Source organism: Oryctolagus cuniculus, chromosome 1, assembly GCF_964237555.1.
Source record: "Oryctolagus cuniculus chromosome 1, mOryCun1.1, whole genome shotgun sequence".
Taxonomy (NCBI): Eukaryota; Metazoa; Chordata; class Mammalia; order Lagomorpha; family Leporidae; genus Oryctolagus; species Oryctolagus cuniculus.
In genome coordinates, this window is record NC_091432.1 from 216,213,215 (window position 1) to 216,229,510 (window position 16,296).

Genomic DNA, 16,296 nt, shown 5'->3' on the forward strand with positions numbered 1-16,296 from the left:
GGCTGGCGCCGCGGCTCACTAGGCTAATCCTCCACCTTGCGGCGCCGGCACACCGGGTTCTAGTCCCGGTCGGGGCGCCGGAGTCTGTCCCGGTTGCCCCTCTTCCAGGCCAGCTCTCTGCTGTGGCCAGGGAGTGCAGTGGAGGATGGCCCAGGTGCTTGGGCCCTGCACCGGCGTGGGAGACCAGGAGGAAGCACCTGGCTCCTGGCTTCAGATCAGCGTAGTGCGCGGGCTGTGGTGGCCATTTCGGGGGGTGAACCAACAGAAAAGGAAGACCTTTCTCTCTGTCTCTCTGTCTCTCTCTCTCTCTCTCTCACTGTCTAACTCTGCCTGTCCAAAAAAAAAAAAAAAAGTACGCACTTCAAAACAGAGCACAGGTGCCAGCGCAGGGCACAGCGGGTTAAGCTGCTGCTTCATTCCTGCATCCGTATTGGAGTGCCGGGGTCAAGTCCTGACCGTACTCTGATCCAACCTCCTGAAAAGGCACCTGGGAGGCAGCAGATGATGGCGCGAGCGCTTGGGTTCCTGCCCCCCATGTGGGAGATCTGGAAGGAGTTTCTGGTTTCTGGCTTCAGCCTGACCCAGCTCTGGTTACCATGGGTATTTAGGAGAGTAAAACAGGGGGTAGAAAAGATATATAGAATATCTCTTGTGTCTCTCCTTGTCTCTTTGTCACTCTACCTTGCAAATAAATGAATAATTCTTTTAGAAAAATAAAAAAAGAAGAGAAAACCTAAAGGAAAAATAAAAAACCCACAATTTAACTTGGCCAATTCAAAAAAAAATTTTTTTGACAGGCAGAGTGGACAGTGAGAGAGAGAGACAGAGAGAGAAAGGTCTTCCTTTTGCCGTTGGTTCACCCTCCAATGGCCGCCGCGGCCAGCGCGCTGCGGCTGGCGCATGGAGCTGATCCGAAGGCAGGAGCCAGGTGCTTCTCCTGGTCTCCCATGGGGTGCAGGGCCCAAGCACTTGGGCCATCCTCCACTGCACTCCCTGGCCACAGCAGAGAGCTGGCCTGGAAGAGGGGCAACCGGGACAGAATCCGGCACCCCGACCGGGACTAGAACCCGGTGTGCCGGTGCCTCAAGGCAGAGGATTAGCCTAGTGAGCCGCGGTGCCGGCCTGGCCAATTCAATTTTAATTAGATGCTTTGCTGGTGGTAACTTATAGAACAGGTAGACAGAAGATCAGTAAAGAGAAGGACTTAAACAATACTATCAACCTGACTTTACCTTTTTGACATTTATATACACTACAACCAACAACTAGAAAGTACACATTCTTTCCACATGCATGTGAAATATCAACATAGATCACACTCTGTGTCATTAAAACAAGTCTCAGTTGAATAAGATTGAAATTATACAGGGTATGGCCTCTGAACACAACAGAACTGTTATAAACTGACTACAGGTAGCTAACTAGAAAATTCCTGTTACTTGGAAGATAATACAGGACTGTATAACCCTTGGACAGGAAGAAATCACAGAGGAAGTTATAAATGCATGAAAATCAATGAAAATTAAATTATTTTCAGAATAACGTCTTATAATGTTGGGGATACAGCTAAAGCAATGTTTAGAAAAAAAATTTGTTTTAAATGCTTACGTTTAAAAGGGGAAAGACTCTAAAACCAATGAATAAGAAACAAACTCCAAAAATAAAAAATACACTGTTGAAATAGAAATTTATTGACTTAAGAAGCAGGTTTAGACTCTGATGAAAAAGTAGGAAGTTATAAGTAAGATCTGAAGAAACCATCCGGGATGAGGCACGGATAGCGCGGGAATTCTGATATTTAAGAGCGGCTATAGTGAACAGAATAGAGACTCAGATTGTACGACCATGAGTAAGAGAGGGGATAGTGCTGCCAACCTCGTCAGAAACAAAATGTCTTATAAAGGAATACTATGAATAACTGTCAGCCAAAAAATGTGGCAATTTAGATGAACAAATTCTTACAAAGACACAAACTACCAAAAAAAGACTCAAAAAGAAGTTAAAAAGAATATGCTAGACTTGTAATAAGTAAAGAGAATGAATTTGTAACAACAAAGCTCTCCACACAAAAAAGCACAGACCTCGACGGCTTCACTGGTGAATGCCAATTCTTCCAAAAGTTTTCCAAAAAACAGAAGAGGAAGAAGCACTTCCCAACTCGTTCTGCGAGGCCAGTATTACCCCAGTACCAAAACCAGACAAAGATACTATAAGAAAACTACAGATCAATGCCTGTCATGAATAGGCACAGAAACTCTTCAATCAAATACCAGCAAATTGAACCCAGTACAAAGGACAAGGACTATACACCATGATTAGGAAGGTAAGGTTGGCTTAGCATCTGAAAATCAAGGACAAAGTTGTGTAATCATCTCAATAAGTGCAGGAAGAGCATTTGAGAAAATCCAGCGCCCCTTCATGCTATAACCAAAACCAGAAATCCTACAGGCCAGAAATAGAAGTGACCTTCCTGAACCTGAACATGTGTGGAAAAGCTACAGCTGGCCTACTGTCACATTTACTGGTGAAAGATTGAATGTTTTCTCCTTCAGGTCAGGAATAAGACAAGAATGTCTCTTCTCACCATTTTTATTCAACATTGCGCTGGAGGTTCAAACCAGGGCAACTAAGCAATAGAGTGAAATAATAGACCTCTAGAATAAAAAACAAAATGTTAAGTGCCTCTTTCTGCAAGTGGCTTGACGGTATACATAGAAAAGCCTAAGGAAGCCACTGGAGGCCACTTGGAACTAATAAATAAATTCAGCCAAGTTATTGGATATCACATTGATATACAGAAATTTTACATTTTTATAATGTATCTCTATAAACCAAAATTTTGTGATTTTTTAGCATCAGAAAAGTAAAACATTTAGGAATAAATTTGACAAAAGAAGTTCCAGAATATATATACTGTAAACCACAAAGCAGTATTTTTTAAAAGGTTTTTTTATTATTATTATTATTATTATTGGAAAGGTATAATTGCAGAAAGAGAAGGAGAGAGAAAGAAAGAGAGATCTTCCATTTGTTTCACTCCCCAAATGGCTGCAACAGCTGGGTCTGGGCCAGACAAGAGCCAGGAGCCTCCTCTGAGTCTCTCACATGGGTGCAGGGGGCCCAAGGACTTGAGCCATCCTCTGCTGCTTTCCCAGGCGCAATAGCAGGGAGCTGGATTGGAAGCAGAACAACCGGGATGGGAGCCAGGACCCATGTGGTATGCTGGCACTGCAGCTGGCAGCCTAACCCCTGAGCCACAGTGCTGGCCCCAATAGAAGTTAAAAACTTAAATATATGGGAAGAAAACTAGTGTTCAAGGATTGAAAGACTTAATCTTGTTAAAATGGCAGTAGTCCTGTAAACTGTCCACAGACTCAGCACAATCGCTACCAAAATCGCAGGTACCTCTTTTTCAGAAAGAGAAAACTGATCCTAAAATTCGTATGAAAATATAAATAACCCAGAATAGCCAAAATAATCTGGAGAAAGAAGAACAAAATTAGAGAACTTACTCTTCTCATTTCGAAACGTATTACAAAGCTGGAAATAAAGACCGTGTACTTCTGACACCATACAGATAGATTAATGGAATAGAATTGAGAATTCAGAAATGAACCCTCATATTGATGCTCAGTTGATTTTGACAACAGCATGGAAACCCAATGGACAAAGAATAGTCTTTTCAGTAATTGGTGCTGGGATATTTAGGTATCCAATGCAAAATATTTAAGGCATATTCCTACGTTGAACCACTTACCCAGATTAACTCAAAATGGACCAAAGACCTAAATGTAGGCACTGGTTCTGTAAAATCCTTAGAAGAAAACAGGAGAAAATCTTCATGATCTTAGAATAGAAAATGGTTTCTTAGTATGACACCAAAAAACATAAGCAACCAAAGAAAAACTAGGTAAACTGGAAGTCATTAAAAAAATTTTTTTTGACAGAGTTAGACAGTGAGAGAGAGAGAGACAGAGAGAAAGGTCTTCCTTCTGTTGGTTCAACCCCAAATGGCCTCCACGGCTGGTGCTGTGCCGATCCGAAGCCAGGAGCCAGGTGCTTCTCCTGTTCTCCCATGGGGTGCAGGGCCCAAGCACTTGGGCCATCCTCCGCTGCACTCCCTGGCCACAGCAGAGAGCTGGCCTGGAAGAGGGGCAACCAGGACAGAATCCAGCGCCCCAAACAGGACTAGAACCCGGAGTACCGGTGCCACAGGTGGAGGATTAGCCTAGTGAGCCGCAGCACTGGCCAGTCATTAAAATTTAAAACTTGTGCTTCAAAATACACCATTGAGAAAGTGAAAAAACAACCAACTGAATGGGGGAATATATTTACAAATCACATATCTCATATGGATCTTTGTATCTAAAATATATAAAGCAGCTATGAACGATTCCACGGCAAAAGGACCACTCATTTTTGAAGTGAGCAAAAGATCCAAATAGACATTTCTCCCAAGATAAACAGTTGGCCAGTAAGCAAATGAAAAGATAGTCAACGGACTGTACATCAAAACCACATGAAATTCCACTTCACACCCAATAAGTTTTTTAAGAACAGATGATAATAAGGGTTAGTGTGAAGCGAAAGAAATTTGTAACTTTTATGAAGACTTTAAATGGCAAGGTGAAATGATGCCTCTGCTCTGGTAGTTGCTCTAAAGTTAAACATGGACTTACTGTGTCACCAAGCAATTCCACTCTTAGAGGTATACCCAAGAAGAGTAAAAACACATTTCCATTAGAAAGATACACAAAGATATTCACTGAAGTGTTCAACAGCCAAAATGTGGAAACAGCCCAGAAGTCTATCAACAGATAAGTTAACAAAATATATCAAGCCAAGCAATGTAATATTATTGAGCAGTACAAAGCAGTGTAGTGCTGACAAGTGCTGCAGTGTGGGTGAACCTTGACAGTGTTAAGCTAGGCCAGCTAGGTGTGACTCTACTTATGGGAAGTACCTAGAAGTGGCAAACCCAGAGAGGCAGAAAGGGTGGAGGTGACCAGGGCCTGGGGAAGAGGAAATGGGGAGTTGTTCAACGGGACAGAGTTTCTGTTCAGACTGATGAAAAAGTTCTGGAAATGGAGAGCTGGTAGTGATCACAACATTGTGACTGCAGTCAACGCCACTGAATTTGCATCCATAGTGGTTAACGTGGTAAATTTTATATTATGTATATTTTACCACAATTTTTAAAGACCCAAATAATTAAAAAGGTAACTGTTTCCTTTTTAGTAATAACTGAAAGTAGTCATTAATACACTATGGTCAATCATCTCAAAATTCCCCTGTTCTCGCTGACCCCACCTCACCATCCGACTTCTCCTGCCCCGCTAGCCTTGACATTCATTGTGCCACATCTCCGATGACAGACAGTGTCTGCTGCTTCCCAGGGGCCGCCCAGCACAGCGCACCATATTCCCACCTCCAGGTCCTATGGGTTCTTAGTTGGCCCTGTTCTCTAGAGGAAAATGTGCGAGAAAAAAGACACATCCCAGTCTTCTGTAACCCACTCACATGGACAACTCAGATTAGAAGCCAGAATCTGAGCCAATTCCCCAGTCTCTAGCGACAGGGAGGAATTGTAGCATCAGGCGTGCGTTCTGTCTGACCTCATCTCTCTAGGTGTGTCTTTCAACGTAGATACAGCGGCGGATGTTAGTTCTTGGTTATGTTTGGCAGCTGCTGGGCCTGGCGTCAAATCCGACTTCCAAATGTCATAATATAAACCAGCATTGTGTGCCCTGTGGGTCTCCCTATGATCTCTGTGCTCTGTGTGGTATTTTCCCTACAAGTTATCATCTGAGGTGTGATCTGCTCCTCACTGGCCCATCTCCCTCAAGGTCGCTCTCTCAGTGACTTAAACGTTCCTTAGACTCACTCATTAGGAAGCAGCGCATCTTGAAATTCAATATCTGTCTTTCTGAATAAGGTGTAACTTGGTGAGTGCAAAAACAAAGTCATTTTTGCTGTCAGTAATAGTGACTTCAAGATTCTTTTTTTTTTTTTAAGATTTATTTGAAAGGCAGAATTAGAGAGAGGCAGAGAGAGAGAGAGAGAGAGAGAGGGAGAGGTCTTCCAACCGCTGGTTCACTCTTCAAATGACTGCAACAGCTGGAGCTGGGCCAATCCAAAGCTAGGAACCTGGACCCTCCTCCAGGTCTCCAACATGGGTGCAGGGGCCTAATCAGTTGGGCCATCTTCCACTGCTTTCCCAGGCACATTAGCAGGGAGCTGGATCGGAAGTAGAGCAGCCAGGACTCGAACAGTCACCCATATGGGATGCAGGCACTACAGGCAGCAGCTTTACCTGCTATGCCACAGCACCAGCCCCCATTTGTTCTTCTTTGACTACCTACAGTTCATCAGCATTTTCTCCACTTTATTCGTCCCCCAGATGAGCCTATCACAAAGAGCAGTGTGAGGCATTTTCCAGAAACTCTTGATTTTACGTGTCTTCTAACTCTTGGAGTGTCAAGGATTAATAAATAGTTCTAGAACTTTGGAATTTGTCAAACACGTCAGTATGCTTTTTATTTTATTCTGTCCCACCTAGGATTATCAGTCTCATGGCCAACTCACTCCTTCTTGGTCATTTTTATGTTAAAGAAGCCAAGTTTATAATCCATGGTGAATCAGTGTAGGGTGACCAATGAAGAAAAATGTCCCTTGCATCAAAACTGGGTCTGAGGGAACTAGGGAGGCAGCCAACATGGGCTTGTGTACAAACAATGTGACTTTGTTTCTTGATATTTCTCTGAAAGGAATCACTTTTGCTGTGATTTTATTTTGAAACCTGTGGTCCCATGTCCTGTCAGCGGGGCTCTCCTGACACCAAGTTTATTTCATTGACTTAAGCCACATCTATCAGTTCCATGGGAGCCAGTTATATATTTCAGGCCTTCTAGGATGTTCAACACCCAGTCATGAATGAGATGTAGTTATTGCCTTCTGGAAGCTTTCTGTACACTTCCAGAAACAGACACATGAATAGATAGGAGACTGCACAGCACAGAAAGGATCATAACAGAAATTTAAGTTAAGGCCCTAGGACCCCAGGGGAGACCATCTTTGCATAGAAAGCTGGAATAACCCTATAGAAAGCAAACTTTGGGCTACCTCTGGAAGAACCAATAAGGATTTCCAGATAGAGACGGTTAGAGGACAGAGCATTCCAGGCAAAGGATGTAGTCTGTGTGAAGACGGAGAAGAATGAAATGGCCTGTGACTTAGGGGAGAGGTGACAAGGCCAATGAGGCTGGAAAATAGTACAAAGGGAACAGAGTATCAGGCTGGAGAAACAGAACAATGTGTAGCAGTTCTCAATTGCTGCATGACACACAGAACCTTGGTGGCTTAAAGCAACCATCTTTTTATTTGCTCGTGGTTTAATGGGTTAGCATCTTGGGCTGAGCCTAGCCGGATGGCTCTTGTGGTCTTATTTGGGGTGCTCGTGTGGGTGCAGTTATCTGGAGAGTAGATGGGAGACAATTTGTCCACATATTCCCGTGTTCTAACTGGTCCTCCGCACATGACACCACCATGTGCTAAGACCCTAGGCAGAACCTTTGAGTCCCAGACTTGGAATTCACACATTGTCATTTCTGCAGCCAAAATAAGTCACATGGCCAGCCTAGACTCAAGGGGAGGAAAAAATAGATTCCACCGCTGATTGGCAGGGCAGCAAGTGCACATTGCCAGGGGGTGTGTGCCCGGCAGATTGTGAACAAGCCTTGCGCACAATTAACACTTTGGAATTCACACTAAGGGCAACAGGAGACTATGGGAGGTTTTGTTTCCCTAGAGTTTGTTCTCATTCAGACACCAAGGTAGAAAATAGGATTTCCTGCTCATCATCCCTCAAAATAGAAACCATCCTCTCCTGTGATCCACATGCCATTGCCAGAGCCATCACACTCACATGGGTGAGTTGTTTGGATTAGAATCCTCCTTCGGGAGTTTCTTCCTACTGAAAATGGAAATCAAGTTCTGGGGAGTGCTCGGTGGCTGTGTTTACAGCTACACAGAGCAGGTCGATCTGCCCGGAGAGGTAGAGAGGAGACTTAAACAAGGCCTGATACCATGGAGTTCACCAGTTCTGATACTGCTCTTCACCCGGGCTGTGCAAGCTTGGTCTTCCTCTGGCAACCAAAGGAGTCCTAATTAGTATAAGGAGAATTTAATACCTACAAGTAGGGAGCTGCAAGCGACAACAGAAAATCCAAAGCCAGCAGAGTTTGAGTATAATGATTTTTGGGAAGTTGTTTGAACTGGTTACTGCTGACATACAAAGGTACTCCCAAAAAGTTCATGAAAATGGAATTTGAAGATCAGTTAATTTGATGCAAAAATGTTTGAAATTCATGCATATGAGATACAGAGTCTTCAAGAAGTTCATGAAGAATACATATTATAAAAAATTATGGATTAAAAAATTTTTTGCATGAAACAACCCTTTCTTTTAATTCCATTTCCCAGGAACTTTTGGAAGTAGCTTCATTCAAGAAATCTATTTCTTTCTGTATTTTGAACCCAATGACCCTACTCCTTCTGACCGCTTTTCAGTTAAATGTCTAGGCGTTTCCTAGCCCAACAACTAGATTGCCAGAAAAACAATTCTATTTTCTCTCCTTCCTTTCCTGTACGCATGTGCGTATATTTACGATTTTTCCCTGTCGTAGTTGTCTAGAACATCCAGAACACTGTTATAAAACAAGAACAGTGCCCAGCATGCCTGTCCTGTTCCTGACTTTATAAGAAAGAGTCTAGGGGCCGGCGGTGTGGCATAGCAGGTAAAGCCGCCACCTGCAGTGCCGGCATCCCATAGGGGCCCCAAGTCGAGTCCCAGCTGCTCCATTTCCAATCCAGCTCTCTGCTGTGGCCTGGGAAAGCAGTGGAGGCTGGCCCAAGTCCTTGGGCCCCTGCACCCTCATGGGAGACCTGGAAGAAGCTTCTGGCTCTTGGCTTCGGATTGGCACAGCTCTGGCCATGGTGGCCATTTGGGAGTGAACCAGTGGATGTAAGATCTCTCTCTCTGCCAGCACCACGGCTCACTAGGCTAATCCTCTGCCTTGCGGCGCCAGCACACCAGGTTCTAGTCCCAGTCGGGGTGCCAGATTCTGTCCTGGTTGCCCCTCTTCCAGGCCAGCTCTCTGCTGTGGCCCAGGAGTGCAGTGGAGGATGGCCCAAGTGCTTGGGCCCTGCACCCCATGGGAGACCAGGAGAAGTACCTGGCTCCTGCCATCGGATCAGCGCGGTGTGCCGGCTGCAGCACGCCAGCCGCGGTGGCCATTGGAAGGTGAACCAACAGCAAAAGGAAGACCTTTCTGTCTCTCTCTCTCTCACTGTCCACTCTGCCTGTCAAAAAAAAAAAAAAAAAAAAAAGATCTCTCTCTCTCTCTGTCTCTGTCTCTGCCTCTCCTCTGTAACTCTGCCTTTCAAGTCAATCAATCAGAAAAAAAATATTCTTTCATCATGGTTATAGTAGCTACAGTTCTTGACTATAAAATACTCTTTGTCATAGTTAGATGTTTTTCTTTCCAAGCTAAATTTGGTTTAGGTTTTTAAAAATCTGAAATGGATATCATATTTTTCAACTAATATTTCAGTATCAAATTTATGTTACGTTTCCCCTAAATGAATAAATATTCCTTGTATTAAAATTTTTCAGATGGAGTCATCCACGCATCCTGCAGTAGTCTCTATGTGTTTGATGAGGTATTGCTGTACTGGAATCCTCAGTCTGACTTGACGATACAGGCAGTCCTTTCTTTGCAGGGTTTCTTATTAACTTGAATTTATGCATATCAGAACCATGTCCTTACTTTGTATTAAACTTTATTTCACATAGCAATGAGCAAAACAGAAATTGCCTGTATTTTACCTATGGAAGTTTACATCCATGTTCATATGCTTTTTGTTTGTTTGTTTGTTTGACAGGCAGAGTTAGACAGCGAGAGAGAAAGACAGAAAGGTCTTCCTTCTGTTGGTTCACCCCCATAGGGCTGCTACGGCCAGTGCACTGTGCCAATCCGAAGCCAGGAGCCAGGTGCCTCCTCCTGGTCTCCCATGCGGGTGCAGAGCCCAAGCACTTGGGCCATCCTCCACTGCCCTCCCAGGCCACAGCAGAGAGCTGGACTGGAAGAGGAGCAACCGGGACAGAACCGGCACCCCAACCAGGACTAGAACCTGGTGTGCCAGTGCCGCAGGCGGAGGATTAGCTTAGTGAGCCGCGGCGCCGGCCATGCTTTGGTTTTTGGTATAGGTCAAATTAGGGTTAGAAAGGAAAGCTTTGGTTTTTTCCTGTCCTGACTGTTTAAGTACGAAAGACAAGTTGGATTCCATAAAGCCAACTTCTTAGGAGTGATGTATTCATCTTTGAGTCATATCACTCTCTTCTCCTGTTTGGAGATATTTAGATCTTTTACTTGTTATTAGACCAGCTTTGGTAATTCATATTTTTTGCTAGAAAATTTTCTTAGTTACCTAGGTTTTCAAATTAATATGCATAAAGTATGGGATACTCTTGCCTGTTCTTGGCTCTCTTCCTTTTTCTGTGATATTGTCTTTCTCACTCCTAACACTGTCTACATGTATATTTCTTTTCCTCTTTCAGTCAGACCTGCTGGAAGTTTGTCAGCTTTATAGGTCTTTCCAAAGATTGCATGATTTTCATTTTTAAAAATCAGTCTTCAAAAAGATTTATTTATTTATTTGAAAGGCAGAGTTACAGAGTCAGAGAGAGAGAGAGAGAGAGAGAGAGAGGAGAGAGAGAGTCTTCCATATGCTGGTTCACTCCCTAAATGGCCACAACAGCCAGAGCTGGGCCGATCTGAAGCCAGGAGCCAGGAGCTTCTTCCGGGTCTTCCACACAGGTGCAGAGGCCCAAACAGTTGAGTCATCTTCCACTGCTTTCCCAGGCCATAGCAGAGAGCTGGGTTGGAAGTGCAGCAGCCAGGACTCGACCTAGGGCCCATATGAGATGCCAGCATTGCAGGCGGTGGCTTTACCTGCTACACGCGCCAGCCCCTAAACATCAGTTTTTATCTTTTCTAGTTCCTTATTGGATATTTTATATTTTTAGTGATTCACTGTACCTGTTAGCATTTTAAGTTGAATCATCAGTTTGCTTATTCTCAAAGTTTTCTCACAAAGTCAAGATCATGTAGTTATTGGAGTATATTCAGTAACATCTCATACATTTTGACATGTAATAGTTTCATCTTGGTTAATTTTTTTAGGATTTATTTAGTTATTTGAAAGGCAGTGTTACAGAGGGAGAGGCAGAGAAAGAGATATCTTCCATCTATTGGCTCACTTCCCAAATGACCTTAGTGGCCAGGCTGAGCCAGCCTGGAGCCCAGAGCCAGGAGCCAGGAGCTTCATCTGGGTCTCCTCTATGCGTGGAAGGAGCCCAGGCACTTGCACCATTCTCTGCTGCTTTCCCAGGCGCATTAGCAGGGAGCTGGATCAGAAGTGGAGCAGCTGGAACACGAACCAGTGCCCATATGAGACATTGGCATTGCAGGCAGTGGCTTAACCTGCTGTGCCACAGTGCCAGCCCCAAGCTTGGTTAATTTTTAATCAACTTGAGTTCAGTTTTGATATTCTGTTTGACACAAGGGCTTTAGAAGAATGAATGTTACCTGTGTAGCTCCTACTCTAGCCAAATAATTTTTAGTTAGACTTTTTGTTCTCGAATGTGTATTCATCCTGATTAGACTATAAGCAAGGTCTAGTTTGCCGTCCATAGCTACATCCTATAAATGAAGCTTTCTTTCTAGCTAGGCCTCCTTCTCTCTCTGCCATATGCAAATAAAGAGTTCTCCTGTCAGTATAGCCACTTAGTTTTTCATATCTTTTTAAACAAATATTGATATTGAGACCATATGGATCATTAGGCTAGAGATATTTCAAGAGTCATTCAGATAAATGCAAGTGAAAATGTCACTTGCTGTGCAGAAATGCTCCTGTCAGTCATCTTTCCCCACAACCCTTGTCTAGCAACAACAGCAGGCCAAACGGAGCGCAGCTACCAGGGAAATTCACGCGGAGTGATTCAGAGATTTAGTTCAAGAATTCTTCAGAGAGGAGGGTTGGATTTTATCAGTGGGGATGGAAGCAGATGGTTTATAAGCAGAGAGAAGAAAGGGCCTTCCGGGGAGGAATGGTTACAATTACAAAAATCCAATAGTAATAATAATTTACATATGCTTCAAAAAGTTTGTGGAAAACAGAATTTAAAATCTGAATGCAAAAAAAATTGAAATCCTTGTACAGTTTTTTTTATAATGTGTGTTCATAAGTCCATGAACTTTTTTTAAAAAAAGATTTATATTTTATTTATTTGAAAGACAGAGTTACATAGAGAGGTAGAGACAGAGAGAGAGAGAGAGAGAGAGAGAGAGAGAGATCTCCCATCTGCTGGTTTACTTCCCAAATGGCTGCAACAGCCAGAGCTGAGCTGATCTGAAGCCAGGAGCCAGGAGCTTCTTCCGGGTCTCCCATGAGGGTGCAGGGGCCCAAGGACTAGGGCATTCTTCCACTGCTTTCCCAGGCCATAGCAGAGAGCTGAATGGGAAGTGGAGCAGCTGAGACTAAAACCAGCGCCTGTATGGGATGCCGGCGCCGTGGGCCATGGCTTTAACCCACTGTGCCCACAGCACCAGCCCCAATTCCATGAACTTTTAAAGGACCCCCTTCCATATGCACAGAATTCATTTTTTTTGCACCAAAATAACCTTCTAAATTCATTTTCCATAAACTTTTTGATTGTGTGTGTATGTTTATTTGTAGACACACATATCATACATGTATGAGGGAACTTCAAAAAAGTTCATAGCAAAAGAAATGAATTAAAAGGTACTGTTGTTTTGGTGCAAAAAAATTGAAATTCACGCATATGGGGGAGCCCTTCAAAACATTAATGGAAAGCTGCATGCTAAGAAAAAATATGCATGGATTTAAAAATACTTTTTTGAAAAGCAAAAGAAATCAGATCTTTCACTCCACAAATTCTTGCAACAGCTGGGGATGGGCCAGCCTGAAGCCAGGAACCCAGAGCTCAGTCTGAGTCTCCCATGTGGGTTGCAGGGACCTAGGAAGAACTTGAGCCTCATTGCTGCCTTCCAGCTATGCATTAGCAGAAAACTAGAATCAGAAGCAGAGCTGGGACCTGAATGCTGGCATTCCAGCATGGGGCATGGGCATCCCAAGCGTGTCCTAAACAGTGCACCAGGGGCCGGCACTGTGGTCTGTAGCACCAGCATCCCCTCTGCGTGCCAGTTTGAGCCCAGGCTGCTCCATTTCCAACCAACTCCCTGCTAATGGCCTGGGAAAGCAGTGGAAAATGGCCCAAGTGCTTGGGCCCCTGCAACCAAGTGGGAGAATGGGAAGAAGCTCCTGGCTCCTGGCTTCAAACCAGCCCAACTCCGGATGTTGCAGCCATTTGGGGAGTAAACCAGCAGATGGAAGATCTCTCTCTCTCTCTCTCTCTCTCTCTCTCTCATCTTTCCTCTCCCTTTGTAACTCTACCTTTCAAATCCAATAAATAAATATTTAAGAAAACAACAACGCTGCTTTTGCACCACAATACACTGATCTTCAGTGACTTTACCACCAACTTGTGGTAGTGCCCTTGACTATGTGTACATGTGTGCTGTATGTTCACTACTGTTCACCAGCCCTTTCATGGTCCCCTACTTTAAGCATCACAGCAATCCTTTGAGAAGGTGTTATCATTGTGTCCTGTTTTGCAAACTGAAACTCTGAGGTTTAGAGAGCTGAGGCGGAGCCAAGTGTGGAACCTAGCTCTTCTAGCTTGAAATGCTCTCTCTCTCTCTCTTTTTTTTTTTTAAGATTTATTTATTTATTTGAAATTCAGAGTTACACACAGAGAGAGAGAGAGAGAGAGAGAGAGGTCTTCCATCCGCTGGTTCACTCCCCAGTTGGCCACAATAGCCAGAGCTTTGCCGATCTGAAGCCAGGAGCCAGGAGCTTCTTCCAGGTCTCCCATGTGGGTGCAGGAGCCCAAGGACTTGGGCCATCTTCCACTGCTTTCCCAGGCCATAGCAGAGAGCTGGGTTGGAAGTGGTGCAGCCGGGTCTCGAACCGGTGCCCATATGGGATGCCAGCGCTTCAGGCTAGGGCTTTAACCTGCTGCGCCACAGTGCCAGCCCCGAAATGCTCTCCTCTTTCCAGCATACCACGCTTAAGGGGGCAGCCCACCAAGAGGCCACAGAATACCCTGTGCACAGTGCAGCCCCTGGCTGGGAGTAGGACAAGGGAGGAGGGGTCTCGCGGGGTGGCCGCCTTCAAGTGTGTAACCTCCGTGTTTGTCTCCTTTGAGATCCCCGCAGTGAAGTTGAACGAGCTGCTCGAGAACTTCTACGTCACCGTCAAGAAGAGTGACGGCTCCGACTTCCTGGCCACCTCGCTGCACGCCATCCGCCGGGGCCTGGACCGCATCCTCAAGAACGCGGGCGTGGGCTTCTCCATCACCAGCAGCACCTTCAGCTCTTCCACCAAGAAACTCAAGGAGAAGCTGTGGGTGCTGAGCAAGGCGGGGATGTCGGGGGCCCGATCTCGCAACATCGTCTACTTCTCCCTCTCCGACGAAGAGGAGATGTGGCAGGCCGGCTGCCTGGGGGACGACAGCCCCATCACGCTGCTGTCCACCGTGGTCAAGTACAACAGCCAGTACCTGAACATGCGGACGCTGCAGGAGCACGCGGACCTCATGTACGGCGACATCGAGCTGCTCAAAGACCCCCAGAACCAGCCCTACTTTGCCCGGACAGACAGCGTGAAGCGGGAGAGCCGCAGCGGCTCCAGCCGGGTGTGTCACGGGAAGATCTACCACGAGCACTCCCGGGGGCACAAGCAGTGCCCCTACTGCCTCCTCTACAAGTACATGTACATCCACCGGCCGCCCACGCAGATGGAGGCCAAGTCCCCCTTCTACCTGACGGCCAGGAAGGAGGCGGCAGACATGGGCAGCGTGTGGTACGAGGAGCAGAGGATGGGCCTGCGCTCCCTGCGGGGCATCGTTCCAAACCTGGCCAAGAAAGTCAAGCTGGAGAACTGCGAGAACTTCACCTTCGTCTCCTTCACTCAGGTCTCCCGGAGGCTCGGCTCCCACAGCTGCTGCCAGTGAGCCGGCACCCTGCTGCCTCCCCGGGCCCCTAGGCGTTGGCTGCCCCCTCCCCGGCAGCGCACCGCACCCGGACTCCGGGGCTGCAGGGGGGGGGGGGGGGCTGCACCTGCTCTCCATCCCCGAGGCCCGGCGATCCTCAGAGCAGGGGTTCGCTTTTTAAATGAGAGCAGATGGAGCCTGAGTAATTGGGGTGTCTCCATCCAGATGTGAGTCACCTGTTTTGCAATTTTAGAATCTAACACAAGGTATCATTGCTACGTACAAAAGTGAGGAGATTGCTTTTATCGAGTGCCTTTTTAGCACAGGTTTTCGCAAAAAAAAAAGAAAAAGAAAAAAGAATATTGTTTAAGTAGTCATTTAAAACACACACACACACACACACACACACAAAATCCCAGTAGCCTAGTAGCTTTAGGATGTTATGGAGACTGTGTGCTTTGCTGAATTAACACGAGAAGGATTAGTTGGAGAGAGGTGGGTGGAGGAAGTGGCACCTGCAGCCACTGTGCCCTGTGTGGCCGCCTGGGCCCTTCGCAGTCGCGGAGTCCCGCAGCTTGGGGTCCGGCCGTGGCCCCTGGTGTCTGGCCGTGGCCCCTGGTGTCCGGCCGTGGCCCCTGGTGTCTGGCCGTGGCCCCTGTTGGCCCTGGAAGGAGCTCAGAATGCACTGGCGGTGGATACAACTTTCTGCAACAAGACGAATGCTACCAACGGGTGCTTTGGGAGAACAAGGTTCCCGGGGACCTGGTGGCTTGTGCCGCGTGGGGTCTGCCAGGAGTGAAAGCCAACACCTTGGAAAAGCCACCTGCAAGCAATGTGGGCCAGCCGCCTGCAGCGGAAGTGCCTAGGTTTTCTTTCTCAGCGCCATATGAGAGCTCTGTGGGTGTGAACATTTTTGGTTTTTGTCTTTTTTTTTTTTTTTTAAGAGTTTCTGTTCATTCTTCGAGTCTCAGAGCTGCGCTGTCAGCATTAAGCACCGGAGCTGCAATAAAACAACGGAGTCATCTTCAGGCTGACCCAGGAATTCCAGCGAGACAAGCTGGAAAGAAAGCCAACCCCCGGAGGGTGTTCATTAAAGGTAATTGAGATGTTGCTGTCAGAGCATGACTTTCAGCCGTGACAGATGGCATTCGTTTTAGGTT

The 16,296-nt window shown here is 45.9% G+C and overlaps 1 protein-coding gene across 1 annotated transcript in view; it reads left to right on the forward strand.

Annotated features, from left to right (window-relative positions):
• KIAA1958 (KIAA1958 ortholog) overlaps positions 1–15,496 on the forward strand; it is a 177,223-nt gene extending 161,727 nt beyond the window's left edge. Inside the window, exon 4 of the mRNA XM_051843064.2 lies at positions 14,351–15,496. Within this exon, the coding sequence (XP_051699024.1) occupies positions 14,351–15,157 (807 nt within the window). The 3' untranslated portion in view covers positions 15,158–15,496. The remainder of the gene's footprint in view (positions 1–14,350) is intronic.
• Positions 15,497–16,296: the final 800 nt, after the last annotated feature.